Below are 13,859 nucleotides of genomic sequence, written 5' to 3'. Positions count from 1 at the left end.
AAAACTTTAAAGTAGGTTACATTAACTTTCGCTAATTTACTGCCATTGTATCTCTTCGAGCACCCGGTATCCAACAAAAATGTTCTATAAGAAAAGTTGTTATCACTGTGTGGGTGTGATGTTGACAATAACTCAGTAGGCCTATACTTCAGCAGGTGATTTGTATGGGTGCGTAAGTTACTGTCGTCTCGGTATTGATGAATTGCATTTCTGCTTTTAGATCTGCTAAGTTGGTCCCCTGCTGAGGCTTGATTTACAGGGGACTGCTCTTTTGTCGGACATGTATTTCATTAAGTGTCCGATGTACATATTTAGTTCATTAAGCAAAGCTAAAGACATGTAAAGGAAAGTAGGATAACTCTCATTAAGTTTGATATAAACTCTGCAATATGTTTGTCTCCATAACTGCCTCCATTGTTGCACTTTTTTAAGATCTGTACTGTCTTTATTAATTATTGAGAATTTCCTATCATGTGTTTCGTACAAAGTGCTCTGCTGCTGCCATGGGAGTCAGGATGTCTGCTGTTATACTGCATGAGGACTAGATATAGTAGGATGAACCTACCTACACTTTATACATGCAGCATTCTTTAGTTGCTGACATGGAAAATTGGCCTTCACTGGGTATTATTTGAGGTCTGCCCCACTTTGGTCCCACATGGGGTCTTGTCTGTGTACAACATGGATTAGATCCCATTTTGAGGTCACATTACAATATAAGGGCTTTACCGTTTTGTCCCTGTGCTGTTGTTGAAAGCATTTCATGTGATAGTTTGTTGGAATAATGGCTTTGGGTCACAAAGCAGCAGTGATAGTTTCAGGCAAGGTTGTCTATCATTGTGCCTGTAAATTGATTAAACAACACAGTTGGGTCAACTCAACTGGCAGACAGCAGGCAACTTGGCAAGCAATACTACACTGTTAAATAGAGCATCACAATTCACCCTTTGTCTTTCATTGTTCCTGGTCCTTGTCTGACACAAACTAACCACATAACGCCACCACCTCAACCAATCAGCTTAAAATGTATTGTTCCTAAGGAACAGTTTAACAGACATTAAAACACTTGAAAAAGTGGGTAATATGCCCCACCGGTATTGAGATTGTTTGAGCAGCTTGGATTACATAAAAAAGATAAAAGGGGATTGGGCAAAAATATTTTAGGGTCTAAAAAGATGCTGTGCTACCCACAGTGATGTCACTGGAAACTGTGATTGGTTAATTATAGTTTTCACAGCAAACTCTTATTAAGCACTGTGTGGCTTCATACAGGTTTACCAAAAGATACCTATTTTTGAGTTTTTTTGTGTGGAGTATTAAGCCATGATTAGTAGTGAATTGCTTACACCGGTGAGAGGTCGAGTGGAAAGCAGTCATGGGGTTGGTGAAAAAAAATGCTCTAGCTTCATGCAGCTAATTGTTTCCCAGCTTTGGAAATCCCATCTTGAACCCGGCTAACAGTGGACAACAGAACCACTGTCCAGATGGCATGAAAACGGCAGAGCTTATAGTGCCCACTCCAGATTCCACTCAAAACCTTTGGCACACAGCCTCTGCTTGTGTCTGTTGCTAAATTCCCTTCTGTAGAGCAAGCAGTAAGTTCTTCTGAGCAGCTCTTTTTACGTAAATCCAGCTTTTTTTTAAAGAGATACAGTGTTTGGCTTCATGTAGTGTATATCTGTCTTCAATGGCGTGTTTAGTTCAGGGAAGGGCTTTGTCAGCACTGGTTCTGGTGACCGTAACTGTTTTACATTCAATGTGTTTTATGCTTGCACAGCTGGGTATATGTGTGTGGCTGAGTTTAGTATAATGCGCATGAAATGGGCCGTGTCACTTAATATCCATCTGACTGTGGGAACTTTCAGCCATGGGTGCATTTTCTCTCTTTTAACAGGCATTTATAAGGAATCAGCTGCTTTCTGTTTTGTTACACTATAATCAATTTGCTACATTATAAACTGTTTTTCTTCATTCTTTTACACATTTCTCACCAGTTTTACTAATGAAATCTGGGATGTAGCAAAACCTTTCGCTAACAGCCAGAATACCGTGTGAACAGTAGAGTGTGGTTAAACTCCAAACTTGTTTCAAACCTGTCTGATCACCTATGTGGTTTTAATGTGCATGCCATTGTTAAGCTCTGAAATGCTCATTGCCATTTTTATTTGATAATTATCAAAAGTTCTGATTGAATTGTTGCAGCTTTATTGACCAAAGTGGTAGACCAACTGACTATATAATGATGCTAATCTCGTGCTTTTTTTGCTGTGGTAAAGACTCAGACTTGGTATATGGGGCTCTTCTAGGCGATCTACCTACTTTTCTCCAAATAAATGACATTACATTTGGTATTTCTGAATTGCAGTTTTTTTGTTACATTGATATACAGTATTTGTCATGAGCTAAACTAGGCCGATAATATTGGCCTGGCCTATTTATTTCGTCCAGCTCTACTACTTTATATCCCGTCTAATCTCAGAGGCAGCTGTCAGTTATGATTTTACGGCTTGTTTTTGGTGGGCAAAGCAGATTCTGTAGCATTAAGACTTAAGGGCAAATTATGTTCAGAATGACGAAAACATGATGTGACACTCAGGGAACTGCAGGGCAGGTATCCACACACACACACACACACCCTTGTAGACCCAGTTAGTGACAGCTATCCTGCAGACTAGGAGCCGGTGCATCACATAGCTGCCACAACAGTGACAACCCTATTCCGCCTAGCATCTATCCCGGTCATAAGAGGGAACATGGCTGGTGAAAAGCTGTCTCAGCAGGTTTCCCTCAGGCATGGAGGATGGTCAGAAGCTGCTGCAAAACCCATGGCTAGTGACGTGTGTACTGTTTCGATAGGATGGATGCTAAATGCAGGTTTAAACAAGATGTATTATACTGGATCTCTGTCTTGCAACATATCAAGAGATGGAGATCTGTGTGTAAATGATGACCACTGTGGAAATGGTAATGTTGCTATGGATACATCTATTGATCTATCTTTGGGATGCTAGGGGTTTGACTGAGTTGAAGCTGAGGGTGTGTTCCAACAATCAAAGCATCACGGTTAGCAGGTTGTGTTTGTATTATCTGCCTAATATTTACATTGAGGGCTGGTCATCTAAAAGGGTAGGTGTTTCCTATCTCTTTTCATGAAGTTCACATGTGTGGTATAAAGGCACAGGCTAGCGATTGTCTTATTTAGGTGTGGTTTGGGTGTCATTTCTGATGATTACACCTTATTTTTGTTTTCTGGTGTGTCATTGCTGAAACCGAGGCCAGCATTTACTAATCGGCGCTCTATTCTGGATGAAGTCAGGTGGCGAGGGATCGAAAATCAGGTATGTTGAAGAGTGAAGACAAGCCAAAGATAACAGAGGATTTGACACTGATCAACAGCATTGCCACTACAATGGCTCTGCTGTTAAACAACATTCCAGCTAATCAAGATGTTTTTGTTACTTTGTTTTAGACGAGCACAATTTCCAAAGGGAAAGCCTGAACTATGATATGCTAACAGAACTTAAAGACAGCTGAGACTGCATGAGAGAACCGCAGTGACGCCTCCTAAAACCCGGAAGTAAAGTTCTTCCGGTTCCTTCGACAAAAATGCAATGCAATTTCTCCATAGGATTTTGGAAAATAGCTTGAAATAAGGTCTCTGGTTGACACACATTTAAGAGACGGATCACGTTTTGTTCAGTCGGATAATCTCCACATGTCTACCCATCTTTTATAATTTTCTAATCATAAATCTATCGATTTAGATTTATGATTAGAAAATTCTCTTATAGCATATATTTTTAATAATATGGTAGCAAACCCTTTAAAGCTCTAGTTGCTCCTAAAGAAACTCTGAGGTGGACCAGAGGGACATTGGAGGTAGTTTAATGTAATCCAGGCTGGTGCAATTCTCTAGCAGACTGACAGCAGTTTGGCAAGTCAACTGTTGTGTGAGGTCATGTAAGTTTTATGATTTGAGGTGAGGTTGCATTACATTAGAGATAAAGCTAACAAGCGGATTGCAATGAACAACGAAGCCTTTTGTTTGAGTGTTTTCTCTGCAGCTCACATGTTTGCTGCAAGGCTTTTTCATAATCCTTGATGACCACAGCATTCAGTGCAGGAACACAACACGGTGCAGAAACAGTGTCCGCTTCATCCAGTGCCTCACATCAAATAGTGACATGTTGTTTCCTTTCAAATGTCACAGCAGGAAAGTGTGACTATTTATAACAATCTCAGTATTTATGAGAGTTTGACTCCTTTCATACTACCTCATATCTGGTGGTTATCTATTGTGAAAAACAGCTTTTAGTCCACAACAGCTGATCGTTAGAGAACTTAGCTGATTTACAAGATTCAATCAAATGGCCATTAGACTGTTCAACACCACATTCAACGAGATTGTGACAGCAGTCTGTAGTAGTGCTTCTGCCACATTTTCATCTTACTATAAGGCTATAAAGTGTCCTATTGATTTTGTATGGTTGGGTCTGCACCATAAACTGATGTTTGTAAGCAAAAACTATCAAAGCCAGCTACTTTAGTCTGTAGAAAATGATTATAAAATTGTATTTAGTAAAAGGATGATAAAGCTTTTACTGCTTTTGTTCAAACAAAGGTTATTCCTCTCCTCTTTAGCCTCATCAGTCCATCGTCTTGTATCCGCTTTCCACAGTTTTCTTTTTTTAAATAAAGCATCTGTTTAAGGGATCATATAGTAGCCACAGGGTTCATAATGTTACAATAAAATCCCCAGTTTAGATTATAGGTTCTGGCGGTCCAGCGTCACACTCTGCCTTCACTCTGCATGTAGCATGAGATTTCTGTGGTCTCTTAATTGAAGGCATTAGAGACTTTTTGAATGTTCCTAAAGGCAACAAAACGGTCTTTTGAGTTACTGCATTTGAATTGTATCTGTTGCTTTTTATAAGCAATTTGAAACCATCTAGCCATACCATACACTTGGTCTCTTCAGATTCAATGTTTAAATGTCACTGGGTGAAATCTTGCTCACAGATGGGCCATTTATATCTTCTCTCACTGAATGCATCCATTGACCTCCTCCTGGACAATTGATTTAGTTGATGGATTCGATAAGTGAATGAGTGGCTCTACAAGTGAAATAATGAAGTCAGAAAGGCAGATTCCAGCATATGTTGAAGAGACATGTTTGCACCTTGTTGACGCAGAAAAACATCTTCTTTCATTTGAGTCAGACTCTTTTCTGAACATCCTACCAGATAATAATCATTAAACCACTGAGGGGATGGGAGTAAACGTCTCTCATACAGAGTTTTCTTTCCCTCCTCCGTCTATATGGTACCTTTCTATTATCTTCTCGTAGCTGAATGTCAGATTTGGTCTGGAATAAAGTGCAGAATGGTACAGATAAATGTCCTCCAATTTCTTACTCATATTCAGTCTTCAGAGTCAGATGTTCTATAAATTGCTTTACTGATATAATCGCCTGTCTCATGATCTAGGCTTTGGAGAGTGGTATGTGATTTTATTTAGTCACTCACCTGTGATGAATGGTATGCTTTTTCAATGTCCTACTTGATTTGATCTTCCCCTTTCACGGGAACGTTCCCCAATGTTCCAGCTTTAACACAACAGCATCCCTGTGTATTCATGTGTACAGTAACATGTGCGAATAGTGCAACATGGATTTGCTGAAAAGGTAACTCTTATCATAGAATGATGATGAGCAAGCTTGAAGCTGTTCACAGTACCAAATATATCTTCAATAATCTGTTCCTTAAAATGTTCCCAAAGCTTCTTTGCCTCTGCGTTTTCTTTGTTCGCCCTGGCTCACCTTCCTTTTGTGTCTCCTCCAGTTTCCACATGCATCACCACCTGTAAGAAGGTCGCCCCTCCACCAGTGCCCCCCCGTACAACCTCCAAGCCCTACATCTCTGTGACTGTGCAGAGCAGCACAGAGTCGGCCCAGGACAACTACCTGGACCAGCAGGACCGGAGGTCGGAGGTCACCAGCCAGTCGAGCCACGCTCACAGCAACTCCTCTGACAGCCTCGACAGCACCCGTGCCAACAGCCTGGCCCGGGGTATTCCCCGCCCTCCACACATCTTCCACACTCCCATTGCCATCCCCAGAGACCCAATCGCCCCCTCCAGAAGTAACGCTTTCACTGAGACGAGTGACGCAGTCGTCCAGCATGAATCATTGAGATCAGGATTTAACAGAGGGAATCTAGGGGCAGAGGAGCCCCTGGTGGCACCAGTACCCAGGCGGAAACTGTCCTCCATTGGTATACAGGTACGGGTCTGCTGCACTATAGGGTACAGTTGAATAAGTGCCGTTACCACATATGAAGGCATACTGTCAACAAGGAGCCCTACTTGCAACTAAGTGTAGCCTTTTCTGCTTGTTGAGCTTGAATCCATAGAAAATGTCTTTTTAACAGTAGTTTAGTGTTGTGCATGATTATGTGTGAGTGGGTCTGCTCAAGCCCAGAAATGTGCTTTTAAACCAAAGGTCTCATTAGGGTGAACATCCCTCTATCATTAGGGCTCACTACTGTAGTGAAGAAGGCAGAACATGCATATTTGCGTTCCCCTCTACCATATAACTTGTCCTGTAAGTCCTTTCTCTATTTTGCAAGTCTTTCACATTAACAGAACTCAGTCAGGGTACAACTGTGACATTATTTAATTGAAAAGGCAAAGACATGCAGGTTTTCTTTGAATTGTTCACTGGAAATTAACAAGTGCTACAAAACTGTACTTTTGCTATAAGAAGTCTATCAAATAATTCATGCCAAGACCTTTGTTAATGTTCCTTCTTTCATGTATGTCTGATTTTATTTTTGTTGTCCACTGTGATATGCTCTCAGGTTGACTGTATCCAGGAAGTTCAACAGGAAGAGACCCCGCCATTGGCCAAATTTCAGTCCATCGGAGTACAGGTGGAGGACGGGTGGCAGTAAGTCCTCTTCCTGTCCTTGTAACAACGTGAGGAATTTATATTATAGCCACACACACTGTTCTGTCTATTCTTTCCCTTTCCAGAATCTCTGTGGATGTGAAAGCAATGTGAATGTGTTTTGTCTGAAAACTACCCCTTGTGTGTTGTGTTGGTGGACTTTAAAATAAATTCCGGGCATGAGCTGTTACTATTTGATCTTACTGTATATCTACTTGCTGCATACTGTTGAGACCAATTTATAGGTCATTTGGTAGGAGCTTGCATTCTGTGCTCCTCTTGTTTTCAATGCCATGGTTTTCCTCTTGGCTTCTATATGTTCTTACTTTAAAAGCTTCATTTAGTGTTTCGGTTGAAGCAGCTTTTTGTAAATCTTCACAGGCTTTTTAACATAACCAGCCTAGTCCCTTTGTTTAATTTGTTTGTCCCTTGTGTTTTATTATCGGTGTTGTACACTCATTTGTGTTATGTGACATACCCTCAGCTGCTTACGCTGTATTTTCCATTCTTTTGCTCTTCTTTCCTCCTTTGGATTTTGTTTTATAATTATTATCAAGCACTGCTAATATTTTATTATCTGGCTGAATCACAACTTGTTAATAACGTCTCCTGAGATATAACACGAAATGGAAATAATGTTGAGACAAACAACATTCTTGTTGAGTCTGTTCTTCCATTTGCAATGAAATTAAGAAGCTAGCTTCCCGTTGATAAGAGACCAGTGGATAACAGTCTGAGTGCACTATTATGAAAGCCCAGTCTCAGATCGATCCTATTTATTTATATCTATATGGAGCAGCAGAAGTGACTTTTCCAGTGATGGATAAATTATTCTTGAATAATTTATAGTTTTCTTGGTCCACTGTTATGCGCATAACAGTGAACGAACAAAACTGATCTAGCATAATTGTTGCATTAAAAGGCACTGTAACAGTTTGTCTCACCATCTTTTCCAGGCTCAGTCGCTCCAGTAGCATGGCCTCAAAACAAGAAACTGACTCCGACACACAGGACATCCCTGTCATCTCCCAAATCAATAAGGCCAAACATTTTGAAAAGAAAGTCATGGTCAACAGTGCCAGCCAATCCATGAGCTCCCCTCCAGGACAGGACCATTTAGACAACGGAGACACTACCGGTGACATCTCTTCACCTCCACCGCCAAGGCAGATCCTCAAGCGCTCCACCACACGAAGTAGCTCTTCTTCCTTCTCAGAAAGTCTGGACCCAGCGCTGGACCCCTCATCTCTCCCACCTCCGGACCCCTGGCTGGATAGTGGGAATGGTAGTAGCAGCAGCGTTCCCCAGAGCGGAGGAGCGGGGACGCTGTGTCGGAGAGACGGGCACTGGTTCCTGAAGCTGCTGCAGGCCGAGACGGGACGCATGGAAGGCTGGTGCCATCAGATGGAGCAGGAGACCAAAGACAACCAGCTCTCAGAGGAGGGTAAGGCTGCCAGGGGACACCTACACTTAGTTAAACTTCTAAAGTTTAGGTGGAAAGAGACTACTTTTACCCCTGAGTGTGACCTCAGAGCTTGTGCTTCGAGCTACTTTCTTGATAAATTAAATGTGTGCTGTACGTCAACACACCAGACAGAATTGTATTGTGAAAACTAGGCTTTTGTAGGAAGACAAATCAAACACTGATGTCATTAATCTACAGCATATACATGATGCAATCCACACTCACTTTGTAATGACAAAGTTAAAGCACCTTAAATTGCCTCTGGTTTCCATCTCCAGGCTGGGCTGTGAGGGAATGAAAGAGGAAGCGTCTTTATTAATTCACCTGACCAGTTTGCACACTGGATCAAATCCTTTTCGTTCCCTTAACAGAAATTCATGCAAGGGGGATTTTGAAATATCACAAGTGAATTTGAATTACAATAATATGTTTCTTTAGCTGCTAGAGGTACCAAAAACGAATGGCATAATGAATGTCAATCTTCCAAATCGAGTTATTTGGCCCAGAAAAAAAGGAAAAGCATTGCTGAGGTCTAACCCTCTGAATGAACCCTGCATCCTGAGCCTCCTTCCAGAGGTCTTTAGCTGTCTGACCCCACCGTGCGGTCCAGAGCTCAGTTATAGAGCCCTGCTCGCTTATTGAGTTCCGCCTCAGGCCCGATAATCACTCTATCAGACATACTCAGCATGGAGGGGATGAGGCAGTAATACCGGGGGTTACCACACACAAGCAGGCCTGTAATCCCCAGCATTACACAAATCTTCTCTGGAACTGATTAAACCTCCAGATTAGATTAGTGCTTCGACCGCAGCAACACACACATACACTGTATGTACACACAAACAAATAAACAGTGGTAAGGCTTTTGATGCTCAGTTCTTATCAGAGGCACATCATTGGATGAACAAGGCTCTGTGTGTCTTTGGGAGCCCATATGTTTCTTATTTTTGTCATAAACAATGTCTGTGTGACTTCCTTTAACGTAAAGTTGTCAGTATTAAAACATGTATGCAAATCTGTAGCTGGGTCTCAACGCAGTATAATCGCATAGCCAAAACTTTACAATCCAGTGATCAGATCAGTCCCAATTGTGGGCAGATGTTTGGCCTATATTTGATACAGCAACAGACAAGCGCTGACCGCTGACAGTGTATGTATACAAGCTTGGATGCCTTTTTTAAAGAGGATAACATTATCCAATACACTGTAATCCTCTTCTTGCCACCCTGTGGAGTTAGTTGGGCAAAGTACATCTAACTGTCTAAACACCTGCAGTAATCTTTTGGTTAGCACCACACCACAACCATTTGCAACACAGAATAGTTGAGGTTGTTACTGAACCCTGATATAGACCTTGTTTTGTTGTACAACACTATAGCCAGGGCACTAAATTAGCTCGTACCACCTTCTAAATAACAGTACAGTGCATTTTGTCAGTGGCAGGTAAAAATGTCAGGTCATCTGTCACCAGGTCGGTGAATATAGGCTTACCTTATATTAAGATATTTTATTTTTGGAAGGAATTTATGAGAAAAACATTGAGAGGACATGAAAGTGTTCAGTGACCTACTGTAGTGGAAGGTAAAAACAAGCTTAATTTCAGACCCTGACTGTAGCCGAGAAAACTGGGTGTGTGTATCATCCATAGATTGAATAACAGGAGGCCTTTGAGATCAATAATTATCACAAATTCCTGAAAATGTATGTTTCTTTTGGCTTTTGGTTCTCTCTTCAGTGCTGGGGAAGGTTCGCAGTGCAGTAGGATGTGCCCAGCTCCTCATCTCCCAGAAGTTCCAGCAGTTCCGGGGACTGTGCGAACAAAACTTGGTGCGTACAGTATATGGCCTTTCTTTTACCAAAAGCAATGTCTTCTGCTAAATTCCTTGATTCAGGTTAAGGCTTTCACACACAAATAAGTGTGGGAAGAGCCGAGATACACAACATATGACGCCATCACAGAATAAGTCATTGTGGCCAACCAGCACAAAATACAAGGAGCTTACAATAAGCCTCTAAGCTATTTCTCTTGTGTGATGTGTTTTACTGGAAATGGCCTTATACTAATTTTGGCCAACTACCATCACATAAAACAATAACTGTTTTACACGTTGGTTCACATGACGCTCAACTTCCAAAAATATTGACCAGATGATCATGACTGATAAACTATGAACGTCTTTGTCAGCTTCATTGAACTTGACCTACATAAAACAACATCACATGGCCACATGAAATGCTGTCGTTATGTTTATGTGCTATTTACGCAATTGAGGTTTCTCTGCGAATAAATGATTGAGCCTTAGTTACAAACAAACAACAATTAGTGCTTTTATACAATTAGTATTTCTGCACGTATACAGTCTCCTGATTCACTCTTTTACGCATGTCAATATGTAATTTAATTTGCTGATGTGCAATGATTAATATCTAACTTGTAATTGCTCTACCATTTCGGTAACTTCACAGGGTTGTTCGCATGATAGTGTACATTTTGTTTTTCAAAATTAAAACTGGACATCACAGCAGTGAATGCAGTATCATGTATAAATAGTAATAGCATTATAAACTGCAGGATTTACTTCAGCTGTTTGTAAACAAGTAAGGGGTTTAATCTGTTACTTTTAATCTTTAAAGGAGACTGGGTCCTGAATGATTGTATTTCTTTTTTCTGACATTATAACAGATTTAATGTCCCTGTAGAATTAAAGTGCAGGCTTACTGTACTAAAAAGGTCACAGCTCTGTTGTTATCCTTTATTTTGACCCGGAGACATGGAGAAAAAACCTGTGAAATAGCTCCCCCTAGTGATGAAAAAGGGAAACACTTGATGACATACAGCATGTAAGTAATGCAGTGCAGACGTAAAGTACAGTAATAGGACGACATTTTGTTTCAATTAAATTACCATTAGATGAAATCAGTAAGTTAATTTAGGTTTTCTCCGTTGGCCTGATGTTGGCTTCTTCTTGTACTTACCTCTTCACAATAAGGAACGACACTGTTTTTTAAACCAGGATCAGAGAAAATTGGGATGGTTGGTTTTGGTGGTGCTGACCCACAAAAGCTGCCCTATAGAGACCCCAACCCCCGTCCCCATTCTCCCTTTATGGACACATCTAGGACAAAGTATTTTTGGAATTATGGCCTAGTTTTTACTTGCTAAATATTATCCAAAAAAGTTAGTTAGAATTGAATAATTTTGCTTTTTTATAATAACTTTTTTCATGATGTAGCTGATCTGTTCCTGCTTGTGATGACCTTGGATGCATTGAAGGTGTATTGATTGTTTTTCTGGTACCTCAGAGCCAATCGGCCATTAAATAGCCCATGTGCTGAGTGTCAAATGTCGTTTTTACACCAGTACAGTATGCAAACGGCGTAGCCCAAAACAAGAAGTGAAATAGACTTGTAGTTATGTAATCGGCTCTGACTAGTTGATTCAAAGCTGGTTGTAATGCTTTACAAAAAGAATAAGCAGAATAAAAATCCATAAGTATTTTACAGCTCACTTTCAAAGGCGAGACATTGGTTTTCACTACCTACTGGCTTGTGTGAGATTAGTTTTGCTCTTGAATTAACTGTAATGCTGTTTGCTCTCTTACATTTCATACATTCTCCGCTCCAACATTGACTGTGTCCACAGAATGTGAATGCCAACCCGCGGGCCACCGCCCAGGACCTGGCAGGGTTCTGGGACCTGCTGCAGCTCTCCATCGAGGACATCAGCCTCAAGTTTGACGAGCTCTACCATCTCAAGTCCAATGACTGGCAGTCCGTGCCGTCTGCGGCTGCCCAGTCGCCCCCTGAGCGGAAGGTACTTCCCACCCCTGCTGCCCAGTGCGCTGGCTGGGGTAGGAAAGCCGCCGATACCGGCCTCTCTCCCACCACCACCACCATTTCTCCCACTCTTTTTTACTTCCTTCCCCCTGCGTGGGATGAACTCTAACAGGGCGCCCTCTATAACACAAAGGGGCCAGAGAGATCCCTTTAGGCATGCATGGAAAATATATCTCAAAGAGGGCTGTCAATGGTGTGTTTTTAAATGTGAAGCCCTGCTTTGAGCATGCATGCGTCACTTACTGGTATGCTGGTTGCAGTGGAGCATGGCTAAGATGTACTAGCTCGTGACAGAATGCAGTCTTGCTTTGCTTCTTCTCTGTTTAAATGTCTTGTTTTGTGTTTGTGTGTCTGTCCTTGTTTTCCTTTCTCTCTCTCTATTGTCTAGCCCAGGTCGATGAGGGAGGGGTAAATGTTGTCAGATTGAGGAAAACATTCACCAGGAGAGTTTTCTTGACTAATAGAATGAATTCTGGGGGTTGGAGCTTAGACTTTCCGACTTTCAATTTTAAGGACCACCCTACGTGAGGCTAAACTTCAAAGTTGATGAGGGAGGGGTAAATGTTGTGGGAATTTGAATAAAATTCACCAGGAGAGTTTTCTTGACTGTCATAACGAATTCTGAGGTTGGAGCTTAAAATAAATGAATTCGAAAAATGTACATGGCACTAAGGACCACCCTACTTTTTATATGTTTATGTGCGTTGGGATTCGTAGCTGAGTTGCTCTTGCTTTATGTTGCTTTTCACTGCAAGTGCATTGACTGTGTCTTGTGATCCCTTAATTCGGCTTTTAGTTTGATCCAACGTGGCCATTAATTCATGTTACCATTTCATGTCTTCAAAAATTGTCATGTTAATGACTGTTTTTTTCTCAAATATTTACCTCTTTTTGTCAGAGTTTTTCAGTTTGAAACCTAAAACCACTACATTTTATTTCAAGCTTTAATGAAAAAGAAAAGCATTGTCCTTGTCAAAGTCCTGTCTGCCAAACCTGCCCAGACTGATTGATACTCTTTAAGACAGTTTCCACATTACAATCTCTCACTCCTTGTTTCGCACTTTGCTCTTTCTCCCTCCCTCTTTCTCCTCCTTGTTCTGTCATGTTTCCTTACTCCCAACACTACAGGACGAGGAGAAGGAAACCGCTCCGGTGTCAAAGAAACCCGGTAAGGGGCGACCATCGCTGGGCCGTGAGAAGAGCGCAGACTCTGCATCCACCTCTTCTTCGGCTTCAGCAGAGAAGCAGAGACACGAGGCTCGCAAGCGTCTACTGGCTGCGAAAAAGGCTGCCTCGTTTCGCCAGAACTCCGCTACAGAGAGCGCGGACAGCATCGAAATCTATGTCCCTGAGGCCCAGACTCGCCTCTGAAAGAGACTGAGATAGGGAAGCCATTATGGTCGGGTCAAAGGACAGATAAGTCGCTGAAAAACCTGGAAAACTGAGAGGAAAACTTTTGCAGTGCAACTGAGCTACTCAGTTAAATATGGATGGAGGTGTGGGGAGGAGAGATGAAATTCCCAGAGATTGGGGTGGGGGTGGGGGGGTTGGATTTGGGCATTTTTGACACACACACACACTTATACAGTTATAGGCTGTTCCTGGTGGCTA

General features: G+C 41.6%; 1 protein-coding gene across 8 annotated transcripts in view; it reads left to right on the top strand.

Moving 5' to 3' along the window:
• Nucleotides 1-13,763, top strand: part of dlgap4b (discs, large (Drosophila) homolog-associated protein 4b) — a 116,545-nt gene extending 102,782 nt beyond the window's left edge. For 7 of the 8 annotated variants that reach the window (XM_034197126.1, XM_034197123.1, XM_034197122.1 and 4 more), the window contains 6 exons: nt 5,841-6,280; nt 6,858-6,946; nt 7,903-8,390; nt 10,147-10,238; nt 12,055-12,225; nt 13,377-13,763. In XM_034197126.1, coding sequence (XP_034053017.1) covers nt 5,841-6,280; nt 6,858-6,946; nt 7,903-8,390; nt 10,147-10,238; nt 12,055-12,225; nt 13,377-13,619 — 1,523 coding nt within the window. In that variant the 3' untranslated portion in view covers nt 13,620-13,763. Of the gene's footprint in view, nt 1-5,840; nt 6,281-6,857; nt 6,947-7,902; nt 8,391-10,146; nt 10,239-12,054; nt 12,263-13,376 lie in introns of all 8 variants that reach the window. The other variant, XM_034197129.1, reaches the window with a different exon arrangement.
• The last annotated feature ends 96 nt before the right edge of the window (nt 13,764-13,859 follow it).

The sequence above is a fragment of the Gymnodraco acuticeps genome, unplaced genomic scaffold (genome assembly GCF_902827175.1).
Source record: "Gymnodraco acuticeps unplaced genomic scaffold, fGymAcu1.1, whole genome shotgun sequence".
NCBI lineage: Eukaryota > Metazoa > Chordata > Actinopteri > Perciformes > Bathydraconidae > Gymnodraco > Gymnodraco acuticeps.
Note: the sequence above shows the minus strand (reverse complement) of the source record. Positions and strands in the feature narration are given on the sequence as shown.